The 26,663-nt window shown below is 50.0% G+C and overlaps 2 protein-coding genes across 5 annotated transcripts; one reads left to right on the top strand and one right to left on the bottom strand.

Moving 5' to 3' along the window:
- Positions 1 to 447: 447 nt before the first annotated feature.
- Positions 448 to 5,267, bottom strand: TMEM69 (transmembrane protein 69). 3 transcript variants are annotated; one of them, XM_075287725.1, is made up of 3 exons: positions 5,228 to 5,267; positions 4,982 to 5,030; positions 448 to 1,319 (listed from the first exon to the last, which is right to left on the bottom strand). In XM_075287725.1, exons 2-3 carry the CDS (start codon positions 5,027 to 5,029, stop codon positions 456 to 458), a joined length of 912 nt encoding a protein of 303 aa, XP_075143826.1. In that variant the 5' UTR covers position 5,030; positions 5,228 to 5,267; the 3' UTR covers positions 448 to 455. The 3 variants fall into 3 exon arrangements, with proteins under 3 accessions (XP_075143826.1, XP_075143825.1, XP_075143827.1); XM_075287724.1 differs by lacking the exon at positions 5,228 to 5,267 and having other exon boundaries at positions 4,982 to 5,196; XM_075287726.1 differs by lacking the exon at positions 5,228 to 5,267 and having other exon boundaries at positions 4,900 to 4,989.
- A 469-nt stretch (positions 5,268 to 5,736) lies between these two features.
- On the top strand, positions 5,737 to 19,784 carry GPBP1L1 (GC-rich promoter binding protein 1 like 1). Of its 2 annotated transcripts, none has more exons than XM_075287598.1 (12): positions 5,737 to 5,848; positions 10,889 to 11,636; positions 12,773 to 12,895; positions 13,264 to 13,393; positions 13,533 to 13,822; positions 13,918 to 13,990; positions 14,533 to 14,726; positions 14,897 to 15,013; positions 15,437 to 15,589; positions 16,303 to 16,433; positions 16,707 to 16,809; positions 18,868 to 19,784. In XM_075287598.1, exons 3-12 carry the CDS (start codon positions 12,836 to 12,838, stop codon positions 19,018 to 19,020), a joined length of 1,404 nt encoding a protein of 467 aa, XP_075143699.1. In that variant the 5' UTR covers positions 5,737 to 5,848; positions 10,889 to 11,636; positions 12,773 to 12,835; the 3' UTR covers positions 19,021 to 19,784. The 2 variants fall into 2 exon arrangements, with proteins under 2 accessions (XP_075143699.1, XP_075143698.1); XM_075287597.1 differs by having other exon boundaries at positions 13,243 to 13,393.
- Positions 19,785 to 26,663: the final 6,879 nt, after the last annotated feature.

Raw genomic sequence — 26,663 nt, 5'->3', positions numbered from 1 at the left:
ACAGTTGTAATATAAATTCTGCTAATGTTTTCTGCTTGTATTTTCTATAGATTGGAGTCTGGTGGCGGGCATGCTGGGAGTTGTAGTGTCACTACTGGGCACTGTGGAGCAGAAAGACTTGCAGTGCATTATGGGATGGCAATAAGAGGGTGGGGGGTCGCAGTGTAACATCCAGGATATACATGGGCAAACAAGGGAGGACACCTCAAGCTGTCAGGGGTGAATAGCTTGCAAATATCTGGCATTAGCATTATAGTTGCAGCTGTGGGTGTGACTAGAGCACAAGCCAGGATGGATCAGATTGTAATGACAATCGCTGACACTTTGTAGGTTTTGTCTGCAGGGACTCCTGTAATGTCTGATCTTTATACAATTTACACCCATCCCCCCCTTCCCCGGTGTCAGGATCTGCCCACATAGTTTTCTGCACCACGACCGTCCTGAAGACTCAGTTTTTATTTTGCACTTTGATTTTTCAATGATTTTTCTGGATACACAACCGAAATCCACAAAGTGACCAGGATGGAGATGAAGGTGACCAGGAAGGAGGCGGCTCTCAGGAAACTGAGCCAAAAGGGGTAAGGTGGGAGCAGGCCAACCCCCCCCAATACCCCCATCAGCATCCCCCCAATCAGCATCAGCGCAGACACCCCTATATTGTCCGAGAGAAGTAACGAAGTCCATGCAACGAGAGGAAGCAGTGCGCCCAAGCCCAGGTTCAGCGAGTCCGGCCGCAGCGGGCTGTTGTCAGGAACCGAAATACCCCATCGAATCCCACCATAGAACGACAGCAGGCAGTTGGCGGCAGCAAGTTGAAGAAACGCCATCTCAGGGTAATAATAACCCCCAAAAGTCATGGTGAGGGGGGCGGCCACCACGGGGAGGAGTCCGGCCAGGCTCAGGTACACAGCCGGCCGCGGCGTCTTTCTCAGCTCTTGGCCGTAATTCTGCAGCGCCTGACTGACCTCGTCGTCTTCAGCGCTGCTTCTTCTCTTGTGAAGTGAACTCGAGGTGTGGACCCCACAGTGGAGGAGGGGAGAGGGGCGCTGCAGCGGCGGGAGGGCGGCAGTAATAGGGCGCTGCAGCGGTGGGAGGGTGGCAGTAATAGGGCGCTGCAGCGGTGGGAGGGCGGCAGTAATAGGGCGCTGCAGCGGTGGGAGGGCGGCAGTAATAGGGCGCTGCAGCGGTGGGAGGGCGGCAGTAATAGGGCGCTGCAGCGGTGGGAGGGCGGCAGTAATTGGGGCTTGCGTCCTATACGACCTCCAGGTCATCGCCACCTGCGACCTCATTCTGTATTCTGGTGCCGCCATCTTGCAAAACTAGAATAAAAAAAGGAGGGGGGGGTGTCAAGTCAGGGTGACACAAGTGTTATATGGCTAGGGTCACACAGCGGAATTTAGACTGTAACGGGGCCCACTGGGTTTCCGTCTGAACAACGTGCAGAGAAAAGTCCTGAGGTCTTCAAACGGATTTGGGAACGGAAACCCCGAATGGAATCCAGCGCAGGTGTGAACCCAGCCTTACGCTTACATCAGTCAGTGTCTATTATAATAGGCATCTGGATTTTGGATGGACCCTATCACAACAGACACCCAACAATTGTGCGAACCCTTAATTGTCCTGCTTGATCGTTTCTATTAAAGGGACGCCCAACCCTGAAAGCCAGGATTGGCTACAAATCTTACTGCCCGCTCCTCAGTCACCATCACATTGGCCAGGGCAATCGGTGTGAACTCAAACAGGAGGTTTGGAAGGGGTGGGGCTTAGTTTGGGGGTGGGGGTCTAAGATCTCCAATGCACTTTCACAGCACAAGGCACCCTGTACAGCGCTAAATGGAGGAGGTGGGGCTTAGCCTGTGGGGCGGGGCTTCACATCTCCAATACACAACAAAAAGCAGCATGTACAGAGCCAACTGGAGGGGCGGGGCTCAGTGCACGGGGCGGGGCTTAGCCTTCATGCAATTCCTTGTCAATGCTCTGTACAGTTTGCCTTGGTCACAGTCTGACCTGGATAACTTGGATATTGGCCGGACTGGAGGTAAGTGCCCATGGGGTGGAGGCTTTTAGTGTTGCAGATTTTGTTGCATTTTTTTTGTGCCAAAGCCAAGAATGGCTACATAAGGAAGGGGAAAGATCTTGGAGGATCTTATTGTTCTTATTCTCCTTCCTTCTGCTCAATCCAGTCCTGGGTTTGCACAATGTGAGGCTTTAGCCTAGAAGGTTTTCTGGGCTGTTGGGGCATCTTTGGTGCCATCTCTAGTTACACAGTAATAGGTTCCCCGGCCTTGTCCTTAGGACAGGTCACTGTTCTCATGGCAGACTGTACTGTACACTGTATAGCGGCCACGTGAGCGCTGAACGTAGAAGACGCGCTTGGATTTTAGTCCTAGAGAACAATGTGACAAAACTCACCACAAAGCCGGTCACTGAACTGCGGGATTCACTCTCTGGGTTATAATGTGCTGCGTATATATCCCACATACTGATCGTATACAGTATACTGCTGGTCCTATAGAGGACATGATATAATCTGCTGGTCCTATAGATGACACAATATAATCTGCTGGTCCTATAGATGACACAATATAATCTGCTGGTCCTATAGATGACATGATATAATCTGCTGGTCCTATAGATGACACGATATAATCTGCTGGTCCTATAGATGACACAATATAATCTGCTGGTCCTATAGATGACACAATATAATCTGCTGGTCCTATAGATGACATGATATAATCTGCTGGTCCTATAGATGACACGATATAATCTGCTGGTCCTATAGATGACATGATATAATCTGCTGGTCCTATAGATGACACAATATAATCTGCTGGTCCTATAGATGACATGATATAATCTGCTGGTCCTATAGATGACACGGTATAATCTGCTGGTCCTATAGATGACACGATATAATCTGCTGGTCCTATAGATGACACGATATAATCTGCTGGTCCTATAGATGACATGATATAATCTGCTGGTCCTATAGATGACACAATATAATCTGCTGGTCCTATAGATGACACGGTATAATCTGCTGGTCCTATAGATGACATGATATAATCTGCTGGTCCTATAGATGACATGATATAATCTGCTGGTCCTATAGATGACACGATATAATCTGCTGGTCCTATAGATGACACAATATAATCTGCTGGTCCTATAGATGACACAATATAATCTGCTGGTCCTATAGATGACACAATATAATCTGCTGGTCCTATAGATGACACGATATAATCTGCTGGTCCTATAGATGACATGATATAATCTGCTGGTCCTATAGATGACATGATATAATCTGCTGGTCCTATAGATGACACGATATAATCTGCTGGTCCTATAGATGACACAATATAATCTGCTGGTCCTATAGATGACATGATATAATCTGCTGGTCCTATAGATGACACGATATAATCTGCTGGTCCTATAGATGACACGATATAATCTGCTGGTCCTATAGATGACATGATATAATCTGCTGGTCCTATAGATGACACGATATAATCTGCTGGTCCTATAGATGACACGATATAATCTGCTGGTCCTATAGATGACACGATATAATCTGCTGGTCCTATAGATGACACGATATAATCTGCTGGTCCTATAGATGACATGATATAATCTGCTGGTCCTATAGATGACATGGTATAATCTGCTGGTCCTATAGATGACATGGTATAATCTGCTGGTCCTATAGATCACATGGTATAATCTGCTGGTCCTATAGATCACATGGTATAATCTGCTGGTCCTATAGATCACATGGTATAATCTGCTGGTCCTATAGATGACATGATATAATCTGCTGGTCCTATAGATGACATGATATAATCTGCTGGTCCTATAGATGACATGATATAATCTGCTGGTCCTATAGATGACATGATATAATCTGCTGGTCCTATAGATGACATGATATAATCTGCTGGTCCTATAGAGGACACAATATAATCTGCTGGTCCTATAGATGACACGATATAATCTGCTGGTCCTATAGATGACACAATATAATCTGCTGGTCCTATAGATGACACAATATAATCTGCTGGTCCTATAGATGACACGATATAATCTGCTGGTCCTATAGATCACATGATATAATCTGCTGGTCCTATAGATGACATGATATAATCTGCTGGTCCTATAGATGACACGGTATAATCTGCTGGTCCTATAGATGACATGATATAATCTGCTGGTCCTATAGATGACATGATATAATCTGCTGGTCCTATAGATGACACGATATAATCTGCTGGTCCTATAGATCACATGATATAATCTGCTGGGCAAACAAGCAGTTGGTACTGACCCGAAATGGCCAGACATTGTACCCCCCCCACCTGCACTAGGGAGGGGGAGAAATAATGGCCGCCTCCTAGCAGACCTGGGAAGTCTTTGGGTTTACGAGCTTTGTGATCTAGTCTGTAGATCCACTAGATTTAGTCAGTTGTGTTTGGTGTTGTCTTGTATTTTGTGGTCACTTAAAGGGATGGGCCCTTTGAGGGCGGAGTCTATACTTCTCAGAAAGCCTTGGTATCCTGTATGTGGTACAGGATACCAAGGCTTTCAGGGTTTTATTCTTATGCAGATGAGCTGATCCCCCTCTAGGGGGCGTGTCCTCTCCTGATCTAGGCAATAGGGGGAGGTGTCCCTCAGCCTCTGGGGGCGGAGCTGGCAGTTAGGGGGCAAGTTTAGACAAGCCACACCCCCAAGGCCTTTCAGCTAATCTGCATACGTATAAAATCCTGATTTGGATGGCAATGTACCCCCGATACAGGAGAAGGGAGGCCTCACCGCCCTACCAGGCCCGCTCTATAGTCCCAGACATAAATCTTACTGTGGGAATCTGGATTATTAGAGCTCATCTGGCCTAGTTACCATAGCAAGCAATGGAGCCCCAAACCTCTGACGGTGACCTAGTCCTGCTCACACAGCGGAGGGTTTGTTACAGATGTCATACCTGCCAGACCACAGGCCCGCACCTTCCGGCCAGACGCAGCGGCAGCATCCTGAGAAAGGAGAAAGCGGTTATTATTACATATATTGTACAGAGCTCCGCCCCCAGCACCCCCACATTCTAGGGGGGTCTCTATAGGTCTGAGATGGGACATCACACAAGCCTGACTCCCCCTTTAATGGGACGGCCTATAGGTCAGTCCATGGCTCCCCCTCATTATAAATGGTATGACCCTCTACACTTTCCTACCTCCACCACCTGCTTTACTGAACTGCCGCGAAAGGTCACCAGCCGGAAGTGGTTCTGCTTTACTTCCGGTGAGCAGGGAAACCATAACAAGTGTGGGCAGCAGGTACTGAGCATGCGCAGACTGAGATCTTTGCCCTGCAGTAAATCCTAGCGCTCATTAGAAAGTTGTGTGTACAGTGATGTCCGCTACTCCCCGATCCCTCCGCTCAGCTGCTGTATCTAAGCCTCCTGCTTTATTTAGATACATGGAGTCTTGTCACTTCTCACCCAGCCATGCGACTAACCACGTGACTACTGACGGTTAGCCGCTACACATCAGAGCCTACAGCCTGCCATCCGGCTCGGTTCAGTCATCCTGCAGCCAGTCATAACATGGTGCTCGGGTGACGTCAGTGAGGCGGCGCCTGCAGTGCTCGCGGCCCCTAGTAGGTGGCGCTGTGGGTGCCGGCAGTTAGAGAGGGGCGTGTCCGTAGTCGAACTACCCCGTGAGCTCTCCTCTATGGTCAGGTTCCAGGGGACGCCATTTTGGTGCGCGCTTTGTTATGGTTTGTGAGGAGCAGGAAGCGAGCAGCGGCTGAGAGAGGGAGAGAGGCCGAGCCCGGTGTGACAGAGGCCCCGAGGGTGAGTGTGCGGGGGAGGGCGCCCCCGGGCCGGGCTCTGCGGGCCCCTGCGGTGCGGGAGGGCGCTTGTATGGGACAAGTTGTAGCCGTGCAGGGTCGCCGTGATTGTGTGGAGATGGGGCCCTGTGCTGTGGCCCCCGCCTGGAGCGGAGTCCTGGGTGATGCTGAGGCCCGGCTGCAGCCCTGTATCAATAGCTGTATACCCGTAGTGTGACGTCACTGAGGAGCCATGTGTACCCCTGGTGTGGATCGCGGGGGCTCCCAGTCACGTGATCTCAGACACTGCACCGGACCCGCAGCGCTGGCAGTCTCCACACACGTGACCTTCAGATTGTATCATTGCAGGAGTATTTGTCTGTCATGTTACATTGTGACAAACCCTCAGCTGTGTGTCCAGGCCTCTGGATCCTGCTCAGTGCACTGATACATTGTGACAAGTCCTCAGCTGTGTGTCCAGGCCTCTGAATCCTGCTCAGTGCACTGATACATTGTGACAAACCCTCAGCTGTGTGTCCAGGGCTCTAGATCCTGCTCAGTGCACTGACACATTGTGACAATCCCTCAGCTGTGTGTCCAGGCCTCTGAATCCTGCTCAGTGCACTGATACATTGTGACAAGTCCTCAGCTGTGTGTCCAGGCCTCTGAATCCTGCTCAGTGCACTGATACATTGTGACAAACCCTCAGCTGTGTGTCCAGGGCTCTAGATCCTGCTCAGTGCACTGACACAGTGTGACAATCCCTCAGCTGTGAGCAGTCTTTATTGTTCCCTAGACTGTTTACATGCAGCTGCTGCTCACCCTGACCTGGTCCATCTCACACAGCTGAGGGGTTGTTACAGTGTATTAGTGCAGGTCCTCCCTGATACATTGTAACAAGCTCTTCAGGGTATTGAATGGTTTCTAGCATTGGTGGTCCATGAGGGGGCGCTATATGGAGGCAGAGCAGCTCTATGCAGGACCAGCCATTGCTTTCTTGTAATGCTACTACTCACCTGTGGTGGCGCTGTAGTGTATGGAGCATTCAGGGGTCATAGGTCATCACTGGGGTTTACACTTTGTGACTTGGTTATTATTAGGGGGCTGATCCCCCTCCTTGGTGACATTATGGCCCCCAGGTCACCGATCAGGTCACATGAAGTGCCTCAATGTTATGGCCTGATCCTGGCGCACCCCATGTGACCACCGAGGTCCAATCACGGCCCTCAGCAGCTCCCAGGCCCATGACATCACCGCGGAGGCCAGAGAGGAGGATGAGGGTCAGCGTTTATTATGTGCGCCCCAGGTATCAGTCATTTGTGGATTCCAAAAGGAATCAGCTTTGCACCTCTCTAGTCTGTGTAATGGTGACCAGTGGGACACAATGGCGTCGGGTGTAGGTGTGAACAGGTGCCGGGTTGCAGGGCTGGTATATTAGTGTCTGTCCCTGGTCATGTGATCTGGACCTATCCTGACCCGCAGAGCTGACTATCAGATCCCTCGGCTTAGTAATTGTTGTTTCCGTGCAGGTCTCTCTTAGTCACACCTGAGGCCCCGTCCAGGGCGCGCGGCCCCTTATCTCCTGTGCACAGACTCGGCGCTGACGTCTCCTGCATTCTGCAGATCATGGGCACAAGTAGTGTAGTTACTCCGGGCAGCCAATCAGGTCCCCCCCTGCTAGCAGGACAGGAGAGATGTGCTGCTGGAGCCTCCTCTGTGTGGACCGGTCCATTGTAACAACCCCTCAGCTGTATTCACTTATGTGAGCTGCAGATCATGGACTCCAGACTGCACTGGTACATTGTAGCAGACCTTCAGCGCTGTATGTGGAGGGAAACAGGACATGGCTTCTATTTGTCTGGCCCTTTGAGGGAATGGGGGTGTTCCTGGGGTAGAGGTTGGGTATTTGCTGCCCCGTTCAGCTGTAGGGCAGTGCTAGAGGTGGCGAATTACTGTACCCAGCTGACATGCCTGACAACCACATGGGGCCACTGATTTCTGGGAGTCCCAGTGGTCAGACGTCTTGTAGATGGGGAATACTCTGGTAGACCTGGTTGAGGTGCAGGACCCCCCCGCCATTTGCCTTTTCTTGGCTCCTCCTGTGATATGTGGTGGCTTTGCAGCAGCCTCCTGGTCCTGTGCTTATCTGTAAGGACATGGTGACGACCATACAGGGACCGGGCAGATCTTCCTCTAAATATCCCTCATGCTATTTAAAGGCGCCCTCCTCCTCCTCCTCGGTATTTGCAGCTCCACATGACCGCCCTGGTTTGTGACACTTACTGAGGGTGGTCATCTCTACAATTGGCTGTAACCCCTTCCTGACTGGACGTTGCCCCCACCGCTGGGGTTGTAATGTCAGGTTGCAGATCTGCAGTAAATCTGTCTGTGGATGGGCCTTGGATCTGCCTCTTGTAGTTACTGCCCAGGTGGTGGTGGCAGCGGCCGGTGGGGAGGTTAGTCCATGGAGATTACAGATGACTCCTCTGTGGACAGGTCTGAAGGATCGGCTTTTATAAGGGAGGCCTCCGCCTTATTCCTAGGTGTGGATGATGTTCCTTACCTTGTGGTTGGATCTGTCTGTGTAAGGGCTGTGTTCACACAGTGCAGGCGGCTACAGCTGTGCTATTAACCCTTATCTGTTCCTAGTCTAAGATGGCACCCCCCCCCCCCCCCCCCCCCCGTGCCCCTCTTAGGTGGGGTCTGACGCCAGTTACGGGGCTACTTCAGCGCTGCACCTCGCTAGTCTTGTGGCCCCTGCATTGTCAGGAGATGATGTCTCCACTACAGCCGCGTCTTGTCGGTCTCCCGCATTCTCTGCAGGGATTCTCTGTCACTCCTGGTTTGGGTCCCGGCAGACACGATGAGACTTTACTGCTGGTTGTGGGTCCAGTTATTGCAGAGCCGCAGGTTGTCAGGAATCCTGTGCCCTTTGTTTTCTGTTCGCTGCAGGAGGTCTTGCACAATGTGTCGTCATGCGGAGCTTCTCCTGTGTTTGTCTGAGCAAAGCTCAGTCCAGAGATGTCTGTGATGCCTTCAGCGGGGTCTGCCACTAAACCAGAACCTTCCCATTCACTGACAACAGGGCAGACCTAATATAACCTGTCACAGAGTTGTCGGACTGCTCAGTATATGGCGACGCCTCAGCGCTGTGGTCTCTGGAGGTTACGTCACCCTCGCGGCCGGCGCCCTGTGATAATGTGCCAGGTGCAGGGAGAGATAAGTGGCCTCGGGGGCTGGGGCCGGATTGTGAGCTCTGAGGATCTGCCCTGTGGTTACCACTGGCCCATAAAGGGCAATAACCCGATTCTGTGCACGTGGGGTTATGTGCCGGGGGCGTGGGGGTCTGACCACTGATTCCTCCCTCTGGTGTGTCTGCATTGCCGCTGCTCCATACACTTCTATGCCATGGCCGGGCTCCTGTATATCCTCACCCGGGGGGAGGGGGGGGGGATTGTATATGGATAACCAGGGGCCCCCCATCCTCATGATTGTAGGATATCCCACCAATCAGACACTCATTCCCTGTCCTGAAGACTGTGGGGGGGGGGACAATGTTGTCTTTCTCCCCCGCTCGTGTTGCTGCGTCCTCCAGGGTTGGTTTTAGGATTCATTCACACAGTGCACTTTATTCTTTTTCCATGTATTTCACCTGCACCGTGTGAATGCAGCCGTAAGGAGCTTGGCCTTCCTCCTCAGAACAAGAACCCAGCTAGTGATGGGGAATGATGCAGGAACTATAGAGCGGTATGTCTGCTGCACGTGTGGGGGCGACCTTACAAGAATACACAATACGTCCCAGGGCATCGGTGCCCGACCTGCGCTGCTGCATGGGCGCTAAGGAGTTACGGTAGTGGTGGGCTGTTACTCCCCCATACGTGAGCGCACCGGGCTCCAACAACCCCCCCCCCCCGAGAAAGCCAATGATGGGGCATGTAGAAATCCGGCACGTCTGATCCTCCCGCTGGGGCCGCTCCTGCACATCCGTCCTCGCTGCGGTGGCTTCGGCGAACTTTCACCAGTCTTTGCTCCAGCCACATCCCAAGCTGCTCCCGTGTCACATGATCAGTACATGCTGGGGCCACACGAGATGTCTGCAGGGGCCGCAGGTGCTCAGTTCTGGCCCTCGGGCTGTAGTCGTGCTCCCGGTTATTAGGACAGGCGGGCCGGTGTAATATCTCGTAGGATCTTCTGTATCAGGATATGGAGACTACAGGCTGGATGCTGGGAGTCTTACTGCACAGTTCTGTAGCTTTGTAATGTCCGTCCTGCTGCCTCGCTGAAGCTTTGTTACAGTGTGTCCCTGTAACCTAATCCTAATGGCAGTGCCGGTCTCACACTTGTCTGTAGTGATACACTGTAACAAACCTCAGCTGTGTCCACAGGACCAGTTGTCGGTGTCTTTATTAATAAAGCTGCTGTGTGGATTGGGGCGGGGGCTGGAGGGGCAGCATTGATGTCTCGTCACCTACATTGAGGAATCTCCCTAGAAGGACACGCGGTTCGGCGCTGCGGGTAAAGGATCTGCTGCCGGCGTTATAATGACCCCCCCCCCCCATATAATAGTCACCCGCTGATTCACCCCAATCTTCAGCTAGTGCCCCAATGATCAGGTGTTATACTCCAGTCACATCCAGATCTGCATCCATAACCTGAGAGTGTGCGGTGTATGAGTGGAGCACGGGCCGGGGCGGTGTTGCGCTGCTGTTGTCTTGGACTCGTCTGTCGTGTTTTTATCTGCCAGCGGGTGATGTAATAGTCCCTTGTCATTATATAACCGGCGCTCGTCCTCACTGATCCAGGTGTCGCTCACTCCCTGCCCTGGTGGATAATGGCGGGGACTACAAATATCAGCCGGTCACGTGGCCGCCGCTCCGCGCCAGCGTAGCCAAGAGATTATTGTGCCAGGTTATATCTCAGTGTTGTAGTGATGCGTTGTGTGAACGAGGCCTAACTCCTGCAGGACGGGGTCGGTGGCCCCCCAGCGCACAGGACATGGGGGGGGGGGGGGGGGGCTCTTGTGGGTTTTGGGGCCGTTTCTCACGTCTTCCTCTTCCTCTTGCAGGTTGATATCCAGAGCGCTCCGCAGAGACCCCTCCGCCGCCCTCCTCCATACCTCGCCCCCTGATGCTGCCCGGGGCTATGACTGGATTTCTGTGTCTCTGCTGCGGACTCTTCTGATGAGCTCGCCGTCTCCGCCATCATGGCCGTGTAGTTGTCGCTCCTCCGCCGCCGGGGATCGCGCTCTGCAATCAATGCTGTAGAAGTTTTTCACACTTTTACTTGATTTACTTGAATTCTTTGTATTTTGTAATTTCATGAAGGATTTCAGCGTTGCTGCGGCTCAGCGTTGGCGCGGCCTGTCCCATCACCGTGCCGTCTGCGTCCCTGACCGCATGGCTGCCTCTGTATGACGCACATATTCCTCCGCATTGACTTCTTACTGACCCTCATGTCTGTTTCATGAGCTGAACGTGGAATTCTGGGAACTTTTTTTTCTTTTCCTTTTTTTCCGTGCTGATCCGTGACGAGGTTTCTGACTCATGTGACCTCTTGTATTTACAGGATTTCATTTTTTTTTTTTTTTTTTTCTTTTTATTTATTTTTTTAAAAGTTTTTTGGGGGAGTTTTTTTCATGGAAGCGATCAGAATGCGCACCTGACGTCCATGAAAGATAGAGGGCGAGCTGGCATGTAGAGCCGGACTGATCCCTGCCAGTCTTCTCAAGGGAACGCCCCTCCCCCAACCAGTAAGAAGTGACTGAACTGGCCTAAATTACTGGAAGGTGCTGCCCTGTGAGCTCAGACTGAGGGGTAAGTCCGAATAGTGAGCGCAGCTCTGGAGTATAATACAGGATAAGTAATGTAATGTATGTACACAGTGACTGCACCAGCAGAATAGTGAGCGCAGCTCTGGAGTATAATACAGGATAAGTAATGTAATGTATGTACACAGTGACTGTACCAGCAGAATAGTGAGCGCAGCTCTGGAGTATAATACAGGATAAGTAATGTAATGTATGTACACAGTGACTGTACCAGCAGAATAGTGAGCGCAGCTCTGGAGTATAATACAGGATAAGTAATGTAATGTATGTACACAGTGACTGTACCAGCAGAATAGTGAGTGCAGCTCTGGAGTATAATACAGGATAAGCAATGTAATGTATGTACACAGTGACTGTACCAGCAGAATAGTGAGCGCAGCTCTGGAGTATAATACAGGATAAGTAATGTAATGTATGTACACAGTGACTGTACCAGCAGAATAGTGAGCGCAGCTCTGGAGTATAATACAGGATAAGTAATGTAATGTATGTACACAGTGACTGCACCAGCAGAATAGTGAGCGCAGCTCTGGAGTATAATACAGGATAAGTAATGTAATGTATGTACACAGTGACTGCACCAGCAGAATAGTGAGCGCAGCTCTGGGGTATAATACAGGATAAGTAATGTAATGTATGTACACAGTGACTGTACCAGCAGAATAGTGAGTGCAGCTCTGGAGTATAATACAGGATAAGTAATGTCATGTATGTACACAGTGACTGCACCAGCAGAATAGTGAGCGCAGCTCTGGAGTGTAATACAGGATAAGTAATGTAATGTATGTACACAGTGATTGTACCAGCAGAATAGTGAGCGCAGCTCTGGAGTATAATACAGGATAAGTAATGTAATGTATGTACACAGTGACTGCACCAGCAGAATAGTGAGCGCAGCTCTGGGGTATAATACAGGATAAGTAATGTAATGTATGTACACAGTGACTGCACCAGCAGAATAGTGAGCGCAGCTCTGGAGTATAATACAGGATAAGTAATGTAATGTATGTACACAGTGACTGTACCAGCAGAATAGTGAGCGCAGCTCTGGAGTATAATACAGGTTGTGACCTTGTTCTCTGTGATAGGTGCACTGAAGGTGTTTTTGGTTTTGTCTTTCAGCAGACCCTGCCTTGGCCATGAGGATTAATGCCTCAATTCATTGTTAGAAGATCTACAACCTAAATGGCGCAGCATGACTTTGTTCCTGCTTGGCTTAGCTTCTCCACACCTCAGTCCACCAAGGTAACCGCCATCATCCTCGCTCTTCCTTCTGAGCTCCCCTCCTAGCATTAACCTTACAGTAGTACCTAGTAACATGGAGGCTGCTATCAATGGAGATTAATCAGTCTGTGAAGGGTTACATAGGTCGCCTCTCATGTACCTCTGGTGGGGGGCTGGTACGGGCTCATCAGTGGGATGTGGTAACGGCGCTGACCTCAGTAATGGAGGGAGATCTGGGTCGGGTGTGTACGGGGCCTGCGCTGGGAGAGCATAAGATATAGAGTCACTTGTAGGGAATAAGGAGAGAAGACCAGCTACTGCTCTCTGGCGTCTGCTGATATTGCTGTATCTACCGTCATTGGTTTCAGCCGGTCTCCTCTCTGGCTCAGTCCTCTGCAGGCGTTGTCGAGAAACATGGAGAGCACCTTCCTAGGGGCGAGGGCCGCCTGGGAGTGAGTCGCAGAAGACACAATTCGTCTGATGGATTCTTCAACAATGGTCCCCTCCGCACCACAGGAGGTGAGTGTCCACTTGTTAATAAAGCTGGATTCATGGCCGCCTTGTGCAACTTTCTATCGTATGTTTAATTTCTTCATTGTTTAAGACCTGTGTTTGCTGTCAGTGAATGATGACATTACCACCATGATCTCCCTGACAGACCCATGGCATCAGCCATCCCTTCTACGTCATGACTCGGTGGACTCTGGTGTCTCAAAAGGTGCTAACCCATCGTCACAGCCAGCGTGGCACGGGGCATCACGTGGGCAACAGGATGGGCCAGTGCCAAGAGGAGGTAATGGCAGTAACGGGACAGGGAGTGGCAACCATCGCCACCGGAACGGGAGTGCTCTCCGTAAGAACGCTGCCCTGCAGGACAAGCAGCCGTCCGAGACCAGAGAGGAAAAGAACGCGGACAAGAAGAAGCCACAGTTCGAAGAGGAAGACTTTGTATGTGGCAGCGTGTGGGGTGGGGGCTACGTCAGGGGTCTCCCACTATTCGTCTGCAGTAATCGCTTATTGTTCTTTCCTTCTGTCTTTTGCAGCCTTCCTTAAATCCTGAGCCTGGGAAGCAAGTTGTTCAGAACAAGCAGAGTGGGACCCCGACAGGAGTCTGGGGTACGTTACACCATTTCTACCCACAGCAGTGCAAATCTTAACTATTGCCTTCTTAGTTATCCCCTATCTATAGGGTAAGGGGTAACGTGTAGATTTGTTGGGGGGCCAATGCTCAGACTGGTTCCCCAATTATTTCAGTGGGAGTGGAAAGATCCCATACATTGATACCAATGATTAATTCAGAAGAGGGGCAAAATCTCCCCGTTGTCTTTGGTGGAGGTCTGAGCGGTCAGTGGCCACCAATCTGCACATAATCCCTTATGCTGTGGTCACATCCAGAGCTGTACTCCTAATTCCTCTGGTGTTCCATTGCTGGGCATGTAAGTGATCACCAGGAGAGCGGAGACCTTGCTATCATCCTGGTATACCTATGTCCACAGTGCAGGAAGTGTTGGCATAGGGACACTTCACCCTCTGCTGTCCTTGCACAGTATCACGATATTAAGGCTTGCAGCCATGTTCAGTTGCCGGCCCGTCTGTGTCAATGTGTGCTGTCATTGTCTCTGCCCAGAGCCCTGTTAATAGACTGGATTTCTTTATAGAAAACCCTCCCAGTGCCAAGCAGCCGCTCAAGATGCTGGTCATCAAGAAGATCTCCAAGGACGATCCATCCGCTTTCTCCGCTGCATTCGCCTCTCCTGTACCTCACCTTTCCAATGGAAACAACAAGACCAGCCCCTCCGGGCCAATCATGTACAAAAACCTGGTTCCCAAACCAGCGACCTCATCCACTAAGGTAAGAAGAAGTGAAAGTCTCCTGCGCCATAGACTCCGCAGACCTGGCCACTGTCTTTGCAGTAGTTGTGCCTTTAGGGCTCTGGGGACTTGTAGACAGAAGCAAAGTTTATAACGTGAAGTGACTTCTCCATGTAGACGGGTTATAATGGAGCTCTCTGTCTCTTACAGCCTGGACCCTGGAAGACAAATGGCCGGGAGCCCAAATCCAGCTCGTTTTTCAACAGGGATTCCTCCTTCACCAGCCCGGTGTTGGTCCCGGCACCTGTGTTGTCCTCACCAAAAGAGGTACGTCCAAACCAAGCAAAGAGAGAGGCCAAAACTGGCGCGTGAAACGGGGTGTATGTGTCCGCTCTTCTGCAGTCCTGGTGATTGTTCCTACCAAATCCTGGGATACAATATGGGCAGATCTGTAATGGGGGTGGGGGGCTACTCCATGCTTATCATTACTGTGCATTTCTGATCCAGTCATGACTGTCGTGTCATCGCCGGGATCTTTCATGTCCAGTAGTTGTGCATAATGTTCACTGTATTGGGCAAGAAATCTGGTCGTTCCCGCTGTCTCTGTTGTACAGTGTATATAGGACTAACCCGGGGATACTTACTGTAACACCGCCATTGTGTGACCTGTACAAGCCCAAACCATCGAGCCAGAGTGCAGGGCATTGTCTGATCACCAGTTTCATGCCATTCATTTTGTTTCCCCCCCAGGGTACGGCCAGTGTTACCCCTCCACTGGAGCTCAGCATCTCACGTCTCACCCGCATGACACGACGAGTCCCAGACAAGAAGAGCGAGTTTCTGAAAGCGCTAAAAGACGAGCAGGATGTGGACCAGAATGAAGACCGAGATAAACTGGAAGATGTAAGACGTAGTCAAAGGGCCTGAATAAATCCTGCACTGATGAATAAAATATGAGACCCCCCCCCCCCCCCCATATGTGACAATACAGGACCATGGCTGGTTATTGAGGGAGATCTTCCTAGCTCATTGTGCCTACGTGTATACATAGATAGCTATATTATATACATACATTGTGCCTACGTGTATACATAGATAGATATATTATATACATTGTGCCTACGTGTATACATAGATAGCTATATTATATACATACATTGTGCCTACGTGTATACATAGATATATTATATACATTGTGCCTACGTGTATACATAGATAGATATTATATACATTGTGCCTACGTGTATCTGTCTATATATCTCTGTAGACACAATGTACATCCTGTATGTGTGTATATAATATATAGATTTATCCATCATATTACATTATATCCACACTGGGTACACACTGCGCCTATGAGGATGGATATATTATATACACACACAGGGTTTATACCTCGTGTGTATAAAAGTGAAATAATACGAGTATACACACACACTACACGCTGTATACATTCCTTCTGTTTTGGGGCTTTCTAAGAGCAGCTGCGCCAGTTATTTATTGGACTCAGTGGGCTCTGACGTTAAAGGGGATGTCCATGTGTTCTCCCTCCACAATCCCAGCTGTACCAGTCCTAGATTCTGTGTCTTCCTTAAGCTTTTTGCCTCTCCCTCCAGGTGCCGAGTCCGTGTAGTTTGGATCTTAACTACAATTCTGCAGAGCACATTAACATGGGCGGCCATCACAACGGGGTCTCAGGAGGGGAGAGGAAGGAGCGGCTGTCATACTCGCTGGAAGCAGAACACCGGTAAGTGATGACAGCGATGCTGCCGCCCACCATGTTTGTGACTTCTCTTTCTCGGCGGTCAGTGCCTTCTTTTAGAGTTACGCCTGCAGACGTCTGCTATGAGCGTACCATAACTTATACATGGCGGTAACTTAGTGTCGCCACCCTGAACCTTCTAGAGAAATGTAAAGATTGCTTTTAGCCCCGTCTCCCAGCACCTCCTCTATAGCGACTTCCCCGTTACTTGTCTCTGGATCGCGCGGCCTAATTGATTTGTCCTTCTTCATCCTTCAGGCTTTTGAAAGAAATGGGATGGCAGGAGTCTCCAGAGAACGATGAGGATTGCCTGCCCCTGACCGAGGAGGAGCTGCGAGAGTTTCACATTAAATTCCAGCAGGTAAATAGGATTTCTCTCTTCTGGAATTTACAATAACGGGAGCCTGTCAGAGCCACAATAACCTCCTGGGCTAATAGACGAGCAGATTAAGGCTGTGTTCACACTACCATTGCTGACTGTCAGCAGTGTCCATCACAAGATCTTAACAACGGCCACCAGATGAACCGTCAGAAATCCGTTTATACATAATCCGGCAGAAGTCAGCGGACAAAGAATCCTACAAGGAGGACGTTTGTGTCCGTTAGAAAAACCAGACGGCAAGCTCCATTGAAGTCTATGGGCACCGGACTTGTAACACACAGTGACTTACTGTCCTTTATTTTGTGTCCGTTTTTTCTGCACATGCTCAGAAAGCAGAGACAAGAAAACCAAACCAGACACTGACAGTAAGTGACACTGATTGATGCCGGTGTCGCCATTAAATGGATCAGTTAAAAAACCGGACACGTTAACATCAGCTAGTGTCTGTTACGTAAGGCGTCCGCTTTTTTTTTTTTTTTGTTTTGTTACACCTTCATAATGGAATTCAGTAGTAGTGTGAACGCAGCCTAAGCCATTTCTGCTTTTTCTGGATGTGTAAATTGATGTCCAAGTGCATCAGGGGCGGGGCCTGATTTCCGGTAAGTGCTCTGCCTCTCTAGTATTACCGCCTCTTTAGATCAGATTGACATCTGCCTCTACCTGTATGCCATTATCTGTAGGCCAATGAATCCGCCCCGGTGCACTTGATGCTGATTTGCACGATTATCTCTGCATTGCTCCATTTCTGCTCCTATTAAAGTTCTCTGCACAGTTACTGGTGTGGGAGGCATTTAGGACCCATAGACTCTTTTTAGGCTCCTCTGTGTGTCCACTTAATTTCCCGGAGTCTGGAGACCTCTGATATTAGGAGTCCCATCTTTCCCGCAGCTCTATTGTTCTGTACCATAGACAGTACTGGGCAGTGGAGTCACGAGGGAAGTGGGGGGGGGAGGGGTGGCAGAGACAGCTAGTGCCATAGATCAGTACAGTGCAGGGGGTGCAGGTATAACATAGACAGTATTGGGCAGGGGAGTCATAGGGGGTGCAGGGACAACTAGTGCCATAGATCAGTACAGTGCAGGGGGTGCAGGTATAACATAGACAGTATTGGGCAGGGGAGTCATGAAGGGGGGGGGGGTGCAGGGACAACTAGTGCCATAGATCACTACAGTGCAGGGGGTGCGGGTATAACAGGGGAGTCATGGGGGGTGCAAGGACGACTAGCGCCATAGATCAGTACAGTGCAGGGGGTGCAGGTATAACATAGACAGTATTGGGCAGGGGAGTCATGGGGGGTTGCAGGGACAGCTAGTGTCATAGATCAGTACAGTGCAGGGGGTGCGAGTATAACATAGACAGTATTGGGCAGGGGAGTCATAGGGGGTTGCAGGGACAGCTAGTGTCATAGATCACTACAGTGCAGGGGGTGCGAGTATAACATAGACAGTATTGGGCAGGGGAGTCATGGGGGGGTGCAGGGACGACTAGCGCCATAGATCAGTACAGTGCAGAGGGTGCAGGTACACTATAGACAGTATTGGGCAGGGGAGTCATGGGGGGGTGCAGGGACAGCTAGTGCCATAGATCAGTACAGTGCAGGGGGTGCAGGTATAACATAGACAGTATTGGGCAGGGGAGTCATAGGGGGTGCAAGGACAGCTAGTGTCATAGATCACTACAGTGCAGGGGGTGCAGGTACACTATAGACAGTATTGGGCAGGGGAGTCATGGGGGGGTGCAGGGACAGCTAGTGCCATAGATCAGTACAGTGCAGGGGGTGCAGGTACACTATAGACAGTATTGGGCAGGGGAGTCATGGGGGGGTGCAGGGACAGCTAGTGCCATAGATCAGTACAGTGCAGGTCTCCACACTACGTCAGAGGTCACACTGCCACCAGCTGTAATATCCTAATGATATCCCACTATATCACCTACATGTCGTCTTTTCCTATTCGGCCATATTGGTGTCACTTTTACAATTTCTCAGAAACTCTTTGAATACTTTAGAAATTTATCATTTTATTTGTTATTTTACAGCTAAGAAGAAACGGCCTTGGACAAAATGGCTTCCTCAGGCAGCCCCGAAGATGCGCTCTACTCTTTGCTTGGCGTGGCCCTCTGACCCCCGACCCTAGCGAGTGCTCTAACACCGACACAAGCAGCACAGACACTTCAGATGATGACTCTTGATACTTCAGACAGGCAGCAGATCTCTCCTCACCCTTGTGTCCTGCATTGTACCTACCATGAGCACAGTCTGGGGTCAGCGGCCTCCGCCTGTCAGAATGATTATGGAGTGTATTGTGGAAATCGGGAGCTACCTTGCAGCTTTTTGGGGAGGGGGGAGGTGCGCACACAGTCTCGTCTGCTTCCTAGACTCAGTTTCTGGAGGCCCATGGGATTTTTTTTTTTCTCTTTTTGGTTTTGTTCCCCCCTCGTCCTCCTTGGAGTCTGACACGAATCATTTGCAGGCAGCGAAGCTTCTAACTGTGCAGATTAAATCCCCGTTAACCCACTAAAACCAATCACTGTTTGGAGAAATGCTCACCTGTTCTTTGTGATGATCCTGACCACGGCGACACGTGGATGTTCTGCAGCGCTAGTGGCGGCAGGTACTTTGTCTTGGAGCTCTCTAGCTTGTGTCTTGCTCTAAGGGGGAATGACTTTGCATCTGAAAGAATCTCAGAAGAAGTTTTGTTTTTTTCTTTCTTTTCTCAAAGCCTTGACATTCAGGGTGGATTGTAAAATAAAAAATTTGGGTAAAAAAAAAAAAAAAAAAATCACAAATGTTAAAAAAAAAAAAAAAAACTACGACCGTTGTCGGGGAAGATTTCAGAAGATTATTTTGATAACATTATTTACAGATTATTGGTTACCTGTATGTGAGGGCGACGTCAGCACTGCAGCTAATAACTTGGAATAAATATTTTGCATCAGTTTGGCAACTTAAGTCGTGTCGTCTTCTCTTATAGGAGCCGAGGCTGAGATATAAGGGTCAGTACACACTGGACAGCGCAGCTTGTGTATATGGGGTAGTCACTGACCGGTCACAGCGTCCATGCTGACCCCTGACTATGATATAAGGGTCAGTATATACAGGACAGCGCAGCTTGTGTATACGGAGTAGTCACTGACCGGTCACAGCGTCCATGCTGACCCCTGACTATGATATAAGGGTCAGTATACACAGGACAGCGCAGCTTGTGTATATGGAGTAGTCACTGACCGGTCACAGCGCCCATGCTGACCCCTGACTATGATATGAGGGCCAGTATACAGGACATCACAGCTTGTGTATATGGAGTAGTCACTGACCGGTCACAGCGTCCATGCTGACCCCTGACTGTGATATAAGGGTCAGTATACACTGGACATCACAGCTTGTGTATATGGAGTAGTCACTGACCGGTCACAGCGTCCATGCTGTCCCCTGACTGTGATATAAGGGTCAGTATATACAGGACAGCACAGCTTGTGTATACGGAGTAGTCACTGACCGGTCACAGCGTCCATGCTGACCCCTGACTGTGATATAAGGGTCAGTATATACAGGACAGCACAGCTTGTGTATATGGAGTAGTCACTGACCGGTCACAGCGTCCATGCTGACCCCTGACTGTGATATAAGGGTCAGTATATACAGGACAGCGCAGCTTGTGTATATGGGGTAGTCACTGACCGGTCACAGCGTCCATGCTGACCCCTGACTGTGATATAAGGGTCAGTATATACAGGACAGCGCAGCTTGTGTATATGGAGTAGTCACTGACCGGTCACAGCGTCCATGCTGACCCCTGACTGTGATATAAGGGTCAGTATATACAGGACAGCGCAGCTTGTGTATATGGGGTAGTCACTGACCGGTCACAGCGCCCATGCTGACCCCTGACTATGATATAAGGGTCAGTACACACAGGACAGCGCAGCTTGTGTATACGGAGTAGTCACTGACCGGTCACTGCGCCCATGCTGACCCCTGACTATGATATAAGGGTCAGTATACAGGACAGCGCAGCTTGTGTATATGGAGTAGTCACTGACCGGTCACAGCCTCCATGCTGACCCCTGACTATGATATAAGGCTCAGTATATACAGGACAGCACAGCTTGTGTATATGGAGTAGTCACTGACCGGTCACAGCCTCCATGCTGACCCCTGACTATGATATAAGGCTCAGTATATACAGGACAGCACAGCTTGTGTATATGGAGTAGTCACTGACCGGTCACAGCCTCCATGCTGACCCCTGACTGTGATATAAGGGTCAGTATATACAGGACAGCGCAGCTTGTGTATACGGAGTAGTCACTGACCGGTCACAGCGCCCATGCTGACCCCTGACTATGATATAAGGGTCAGTATATACAGGACAGCGCAGCTTGTGTATATGGGGTAGTCACTGACCGGTCACAGCGTCCATGCTGACCCCTGACTATGATATAAGGGTCAGTATATACAGGACATCACAGCTTGTGTATATGGAGTAGTCACTGACCGGTCACAGCGTCCATGCTGACCCCTGACTATGATATAAGGGTCAGTATATACAGGACAGCGCAGCTTGTGTATATGGAGTAGTCACTGACCGGTCACAGCGCCCATGCTGACCCCTGACTATGATATAAGGGTCAGTATATACAGGACAGCGCAGCTTGTGTATATGGAGTAGTCACTGACCGGTCACAGCGCCCATGCTGACCCCTGACTATGATATAAGGGTCAGTATATACAGGACAGCACAGCTTGTGTATATGGAGTAGTCACTGACCGGTCACAACGTCCATGCTGACCCCTGACTATGATATAAGGGTCAGTATACAGGACAGGACAGCACAGCTTGTGTATATGGAGTAGTCACTGACCGGTCACAGCGTCCATGCTGACCTGACTATGATATAAGGGTCAGTATATACAGGACAGCACAGCTTGTGTATATGGAGTAGTCACTGACCGGTCACAGCGTCCATGCTGACCCCTGACTATGATATAAGGGTCAGTATATACAGGACAGCACAGCTTGTGTATATGGAGTAGTCACTGACCGGTCACAGCGCCCATGCTGACCCCTGACTATGATATAAGGGTCAGTATATACAGGACATCGCAGCTTGTGTATATGGAGTAGTCACTGACCGGTCACAGCGCCCATGCTGACCCCTGACTATGATATAAGGGTCAGTATATACAGGACAGCGCAGCTTGTGTATATGGAGTAGTCACTGACCGGTCACAGCGCCCATGCTGACCCCTGACTGTGATATAAGGGTCAGTATATACAGGACAGCACAGCTTGTGTATATGGAGTAGTCACTGACCGGTCACAACGTCCATGCTGACCCCTGACTGTGATATAAGGGTCAGTATATACAGGACAGCACAGCTTGTGTATATGGAGTAGTCACTGACCGGTCACAACGTCCATGCTGACCCCTGACTATGATATAAGGGTCAGTATATACAGGACAGCACAGCTTGTGTATATGGAGTAGTCACTGACCGGTCACAGCGTCCATGCTGACCCCTGACTATGATATAAGGGTCAGTATATACAGGACAGCGCAGCTTGTGTATATGGAGTAGTCACTGACCGGTCACAGCGCCCATGCTGACCCCTGACTATGATATAAGGGTCAGTATACACAGGACATCACAGCTTGTGTATACGGAGTAGTCACTGACCGGTCACAGCGTCCATGCTGACCCCTGACTATGATATAAGGGTCAGTATATACAGGACAGCGCAGCTTGTGTATATGGAGTAGTCACTGACCGGTCACAGCGTCCATGCTGACCCCTGACTATGATATAAGGGTCAGTATATACAGGACAGCGCAGCTTGTGTATATGGGGTAGTCACTGACCGGTCACAGCGTCCATGCTGACCCCTGACTATGATATAAGGGTCAGTATATACAGGACAGCACAGCTTGTGTATATGGAGTAGTCACTGACCGGTCACAGCGTCCATGCTGACCCCTGACTATGATATAAGGGTCAGTATATACAGGACAGCGCAGCTTGTGTATATGGAGTAGTCACTGACCGGTCACAGCGCCCATGCTGACCCCTGACTATGATATAAGGGTCAGTACACACAGGACAGCGCAGCTTGTGTATACGGAGTAGTCACTGACCGGTCACAACGTCCATGCTGACCCCTGACTATGATATAAGGGTCAGTATATACAGGACAGCGCAGCTTGTGTATATGGAGTAGTCACTGACCGGTCACAGCGCCCATGCTGACCCCTGACTATGATATAAGGGTCAGTATATACAGGACAGCGCAGCTTGTGTATATGGAGTAGTCACTGACCGGTCACAGCGCCCATGCTGACCCCTGACTATGATATAAGGGTCAGTATATACAGGACATCACAGCTTGTGTATACGGGGTAGTCACTGACCGGTCACAGCGTCCATGCTGACCCCTGACTATGATATAAGGGTCAGTATATACAGGACAGCGCAGCTTGTGTATATGGAGTAGTCACTGACCGGTCACAGCGCCCATGCTGACCCCTGACTATGATATAAGGGTCAGTATATACAGGACATCACAGCTTGTGTATACGGGGTAGTCACTGACCGGTCACAGCGTCCATGCTGACCCCTGACTATGATATAAGGGTCAGTACACACAGGACAGCGCAGCTTGTGTATATGGAGTAGTCACTGACCGGTCACAGCGCCCATGCTGACCCCTGACTATGATATAAGGGTCAGTATATACAGGACATCACAGCTTGTGTATATGGGGTAGTCACTGACCGGTCACAGCGTCCATGCTGACCCCTGACTATGATATAAGGGTCAGTATATACAGGACAGCACAGCTTGTGTATATGGAGTAGTCACTGACCGGTCACAGCGTCCATACTGACCCCTGACTATGATATAAGGGTCAGTATATACAGGACAGCACAGCTTGTGTATACGGAGTAGTCACTGACCGGTCACAGCGTCCATGCTGACCCCTGACTATGATATAAGGGTCAGTATATACAGGACAGCACAGCTTGTGTATATGGGGTAGTCACTGACCGGTCACAGCGCCCATGCTGACCCCTGACTATGATATAAGGGTCAGTATATACAGGACATCACAGCTTGTGTATATGGGGTAGTCACTGACCAGTCACAGCGTCCATGCTGACCCCTGACTATGATATAAGGGTCAGTATATACAGGACAGCACAGCTTGTGTATACGGAGTAGTCACTGACCGGTCACAGCGTCCATGCTGACCCCTGACTATGATATAAGGGTCAGTATATACAGGACAGCGCAGCTTGTGTATACGGAGTAGTCACTGACCGGTCACAACGTCCATGCTGACCCCTGACTATGATATAAGGGTCAGTATATACAGGACAGCGCAGCTTGTGTATACGGAGTAGTCACTGACCGGTCACAGCGTCCATGCTGACCCCTGACTATGATATAAGGGTCAGTATATACAGGACAGCGCAGCTTGTGTATACGGAGTAGTCACTGACCGGTCACAGCGTCCATGCTGACCCCTGACTATGATATAAGGGTCAGTATATACAGGACAGCGCAGCTTGTGTATACGGAGTAGTCACTGACCGGTCACAACGTCCATGCTGACCCCTGACTATGATATAAGGGTCAGTATATACAGGACAGCGCAGCTTGTGTATACGGAGTAGTCACTGACCGGTCACAACGTCCATGCTGACCCCTGACTATGATATAAGGGTCAGTATATACAGGACAGCGCAGCTTGTGTATACGGAGTAGTCACTGACCGGTCACAACGTCCATGCTGACCCCTGACTATGATATAAGGGTCAGTATATACAGGACAGCACAGCTTGTGTATATGGAGTAGTCACTGACCGGTCACAGCGCCCATGCTGACCCCTGACTGTGATATAAGGGTCAGTATATACAGGACAGCGCAGCTTGTGTATACGGAGTAGTCACTGACCGGTCACAGCGTCCATGCTGACCCCTGACTATGATATAAGGGTCAGTATACACAGGACAGCGCAGCTTGTGTATATGGAGTAGTCACTGACCGGTCACAGCGCCCATGCTGACCCCTGACTATGATATAAGGGTCAGTATATACAGGACAGCGCAGCTTGTGTATACGGAGTAGTCACTGACCGGTCACAACGTCCATGCTGACCCCTGACTATGATATAAGGGTCAGTATATACAGGACAGCGCAGCTTGTGTATACGGAGTAGTCACTGACCGGTCACAGCGCCCATGCTGACCCCTGACTATGATATAAGGGTCAGTATATACAGGACAGCGCAGCTTGTGTATATGGAGTAGTCACTGACCGGTCACAGCGCCCATGCTGACCCCTGACTATGATATAAGGGTCAGTATATACAGGACAGCACAGCTTGTGTATATGGAGTAGTCACTGACCGGTCACAGCGCCCATGCTGACCCCTGACTATGATATAAGGGTCAGTACACACAGGACAGCGCAGCTTGTGTATATGGGGTAGTCACTGACCGGTCACAGCGCCCATGCTGACCCCTGACTATGATATAAGGGTCAGTATATACAGGACAGCGCAGCTTGTGTATATGGAGTAGTCACTGACCGGTCACAGCGCCCATGCTGACCCCTGACTATGATATAAGGGTCAGTATACAGGACATCACAGCTTGTGTATATGGAGTAGTCACTGACCGGTCACAGCGTCCATGCTGACCCCTGACTATGATATAAGGGTCAGTATATACAGGACAGCACAGCTTGTGTATATGGAGTAGTCACTGACCGGTCACAGCGCCCATGCTGACCCCTGACTATGATATAAGGGTCAGTACACACAGGACAGCGCAGCTTGTGTATACGGAGTAGTCACTGACCGGTCACAGCGCCCATGCTGACCCCTGACTATGATATAAGGGTCAGTATATACAGGACAGCGCAGCTTGTGTATATGGAGTAGTCACTGACCGGTCACAGCGCCCATGCTGACCCCTGACTATGATATAAGGGTCAGTATATACAGGACAGCACAGCTTGTGTATATGGAGTAGTCACTGACCGGTCACAACGTCCATGCTGACCCCTGACTATGATATAAGGGTCAGTATACAGGACAGGACAGCACAGCTTGTGTATATGGAGTAGTCACTGACCGGTCACAGCGTCCATGCTGACCCCTGACTATGATATAAGGGTCAGTATATACAGGACATCACAGCTTGTGTATACGGAGTAGTCACTGACCGGTCACAGCGTCCATGCTGACCTGACTATGATATAAGGGTCAGTATATACAGGACAGCACAGCTTGTGTATATGGAGTAGTCACTGACCGGTCACAGCGTCCATGCTGACCCCTGACTATGATATAAGGGTCAGTATATACAGGACAGCACAGCTTGTGTATATGGAGTAGTCACTGACCGGTCACAGCGCCCATGCTGACCCCTGACTATGATATAAGGGTCAGTATATACAGGACAGCGCAGCTTGTGTATATGGGGTAGTCACTGACCGGTCACAGCGTCCATGCTGACCCCTGACTATGATATAAGGGTCAGTATATACAGGACATCGCAGCTTGTGTATATGGAGTAGTCACTGACCGGTCACAGCGCCCATGCTGACCTGACTGTGATATAAGGGTCAGTATATACAGGACATCGCAGCTTGTGTATATGGAGTAGTCACTGACCGGTCACAGCGCCCATGCTGACCCCTGACTATGATATAAGGGTCAGTATATACAGGACAGCGCAGCTTGTGTATATGGAGTAGTCACTGACCGGTCACAGCGCCCATGCTGACCCCTGACTGTGATATAAGGGTCAGTATATACAGGACAGC

The sequence above is a fragment of the Leptodactylus fuscus genome, chromosome 9 (assembly GCF_031893055.1).
Source record: "Leptodactylus fuscus isolate aLepFus1 chromosome 9, aLepFus1.hap2, whole genome shotgun sequence".
NCBI classification, from domain to species: Eukaryota; Metazoa; Chordata; class Amphibia; order Anura; family Leptodactylidae; genus Leptodactylus; species Leptodactylus fuscus.
The sequence above is the reverse complement of the archived record's forward strand: the minus strand, read 5'-3'. Positions and strand labels throughout refer to the sequence as shown.

Coding starts and splice junctions, on each gene's coding strand:
- TMEM69 (XM_075287725.1), bottom strand. CDS start 5,029: ATGCTGCCGCTGCGTCTGGCCGGAAGGTGCGGGCCTGTGGTCTGGCAG. Junction 1,320..4,981: donor GCGGGCCTGTGGTCTGGCAG/GTATGACATCTG, acceptor TTTTTATTCTAG/TTTTGCAAGATGGCGGCACC.
- GPBP1L1 (XM_075287597.1), top strand. CDS start 12,836: ATGGCGCAGCATGACTTTGTTCCTGCTTGGCTTAGCTTCTCCACACCT. Junction 13,823..13,917: donor AGTTCGAAGAGGAAGACTTT/GTATGTGGCAGC, acceptor TGTCTTTTGCAG/CCTTCCTTAAATCCTGAGCC. Junction 15,014..15,436: donor TGTTGTCCTCACCAAAAGAG/GTACGTCCAAAC, acceptor TTTCCCCCCCAG/GGTACGGCCAGTGTTACCCC.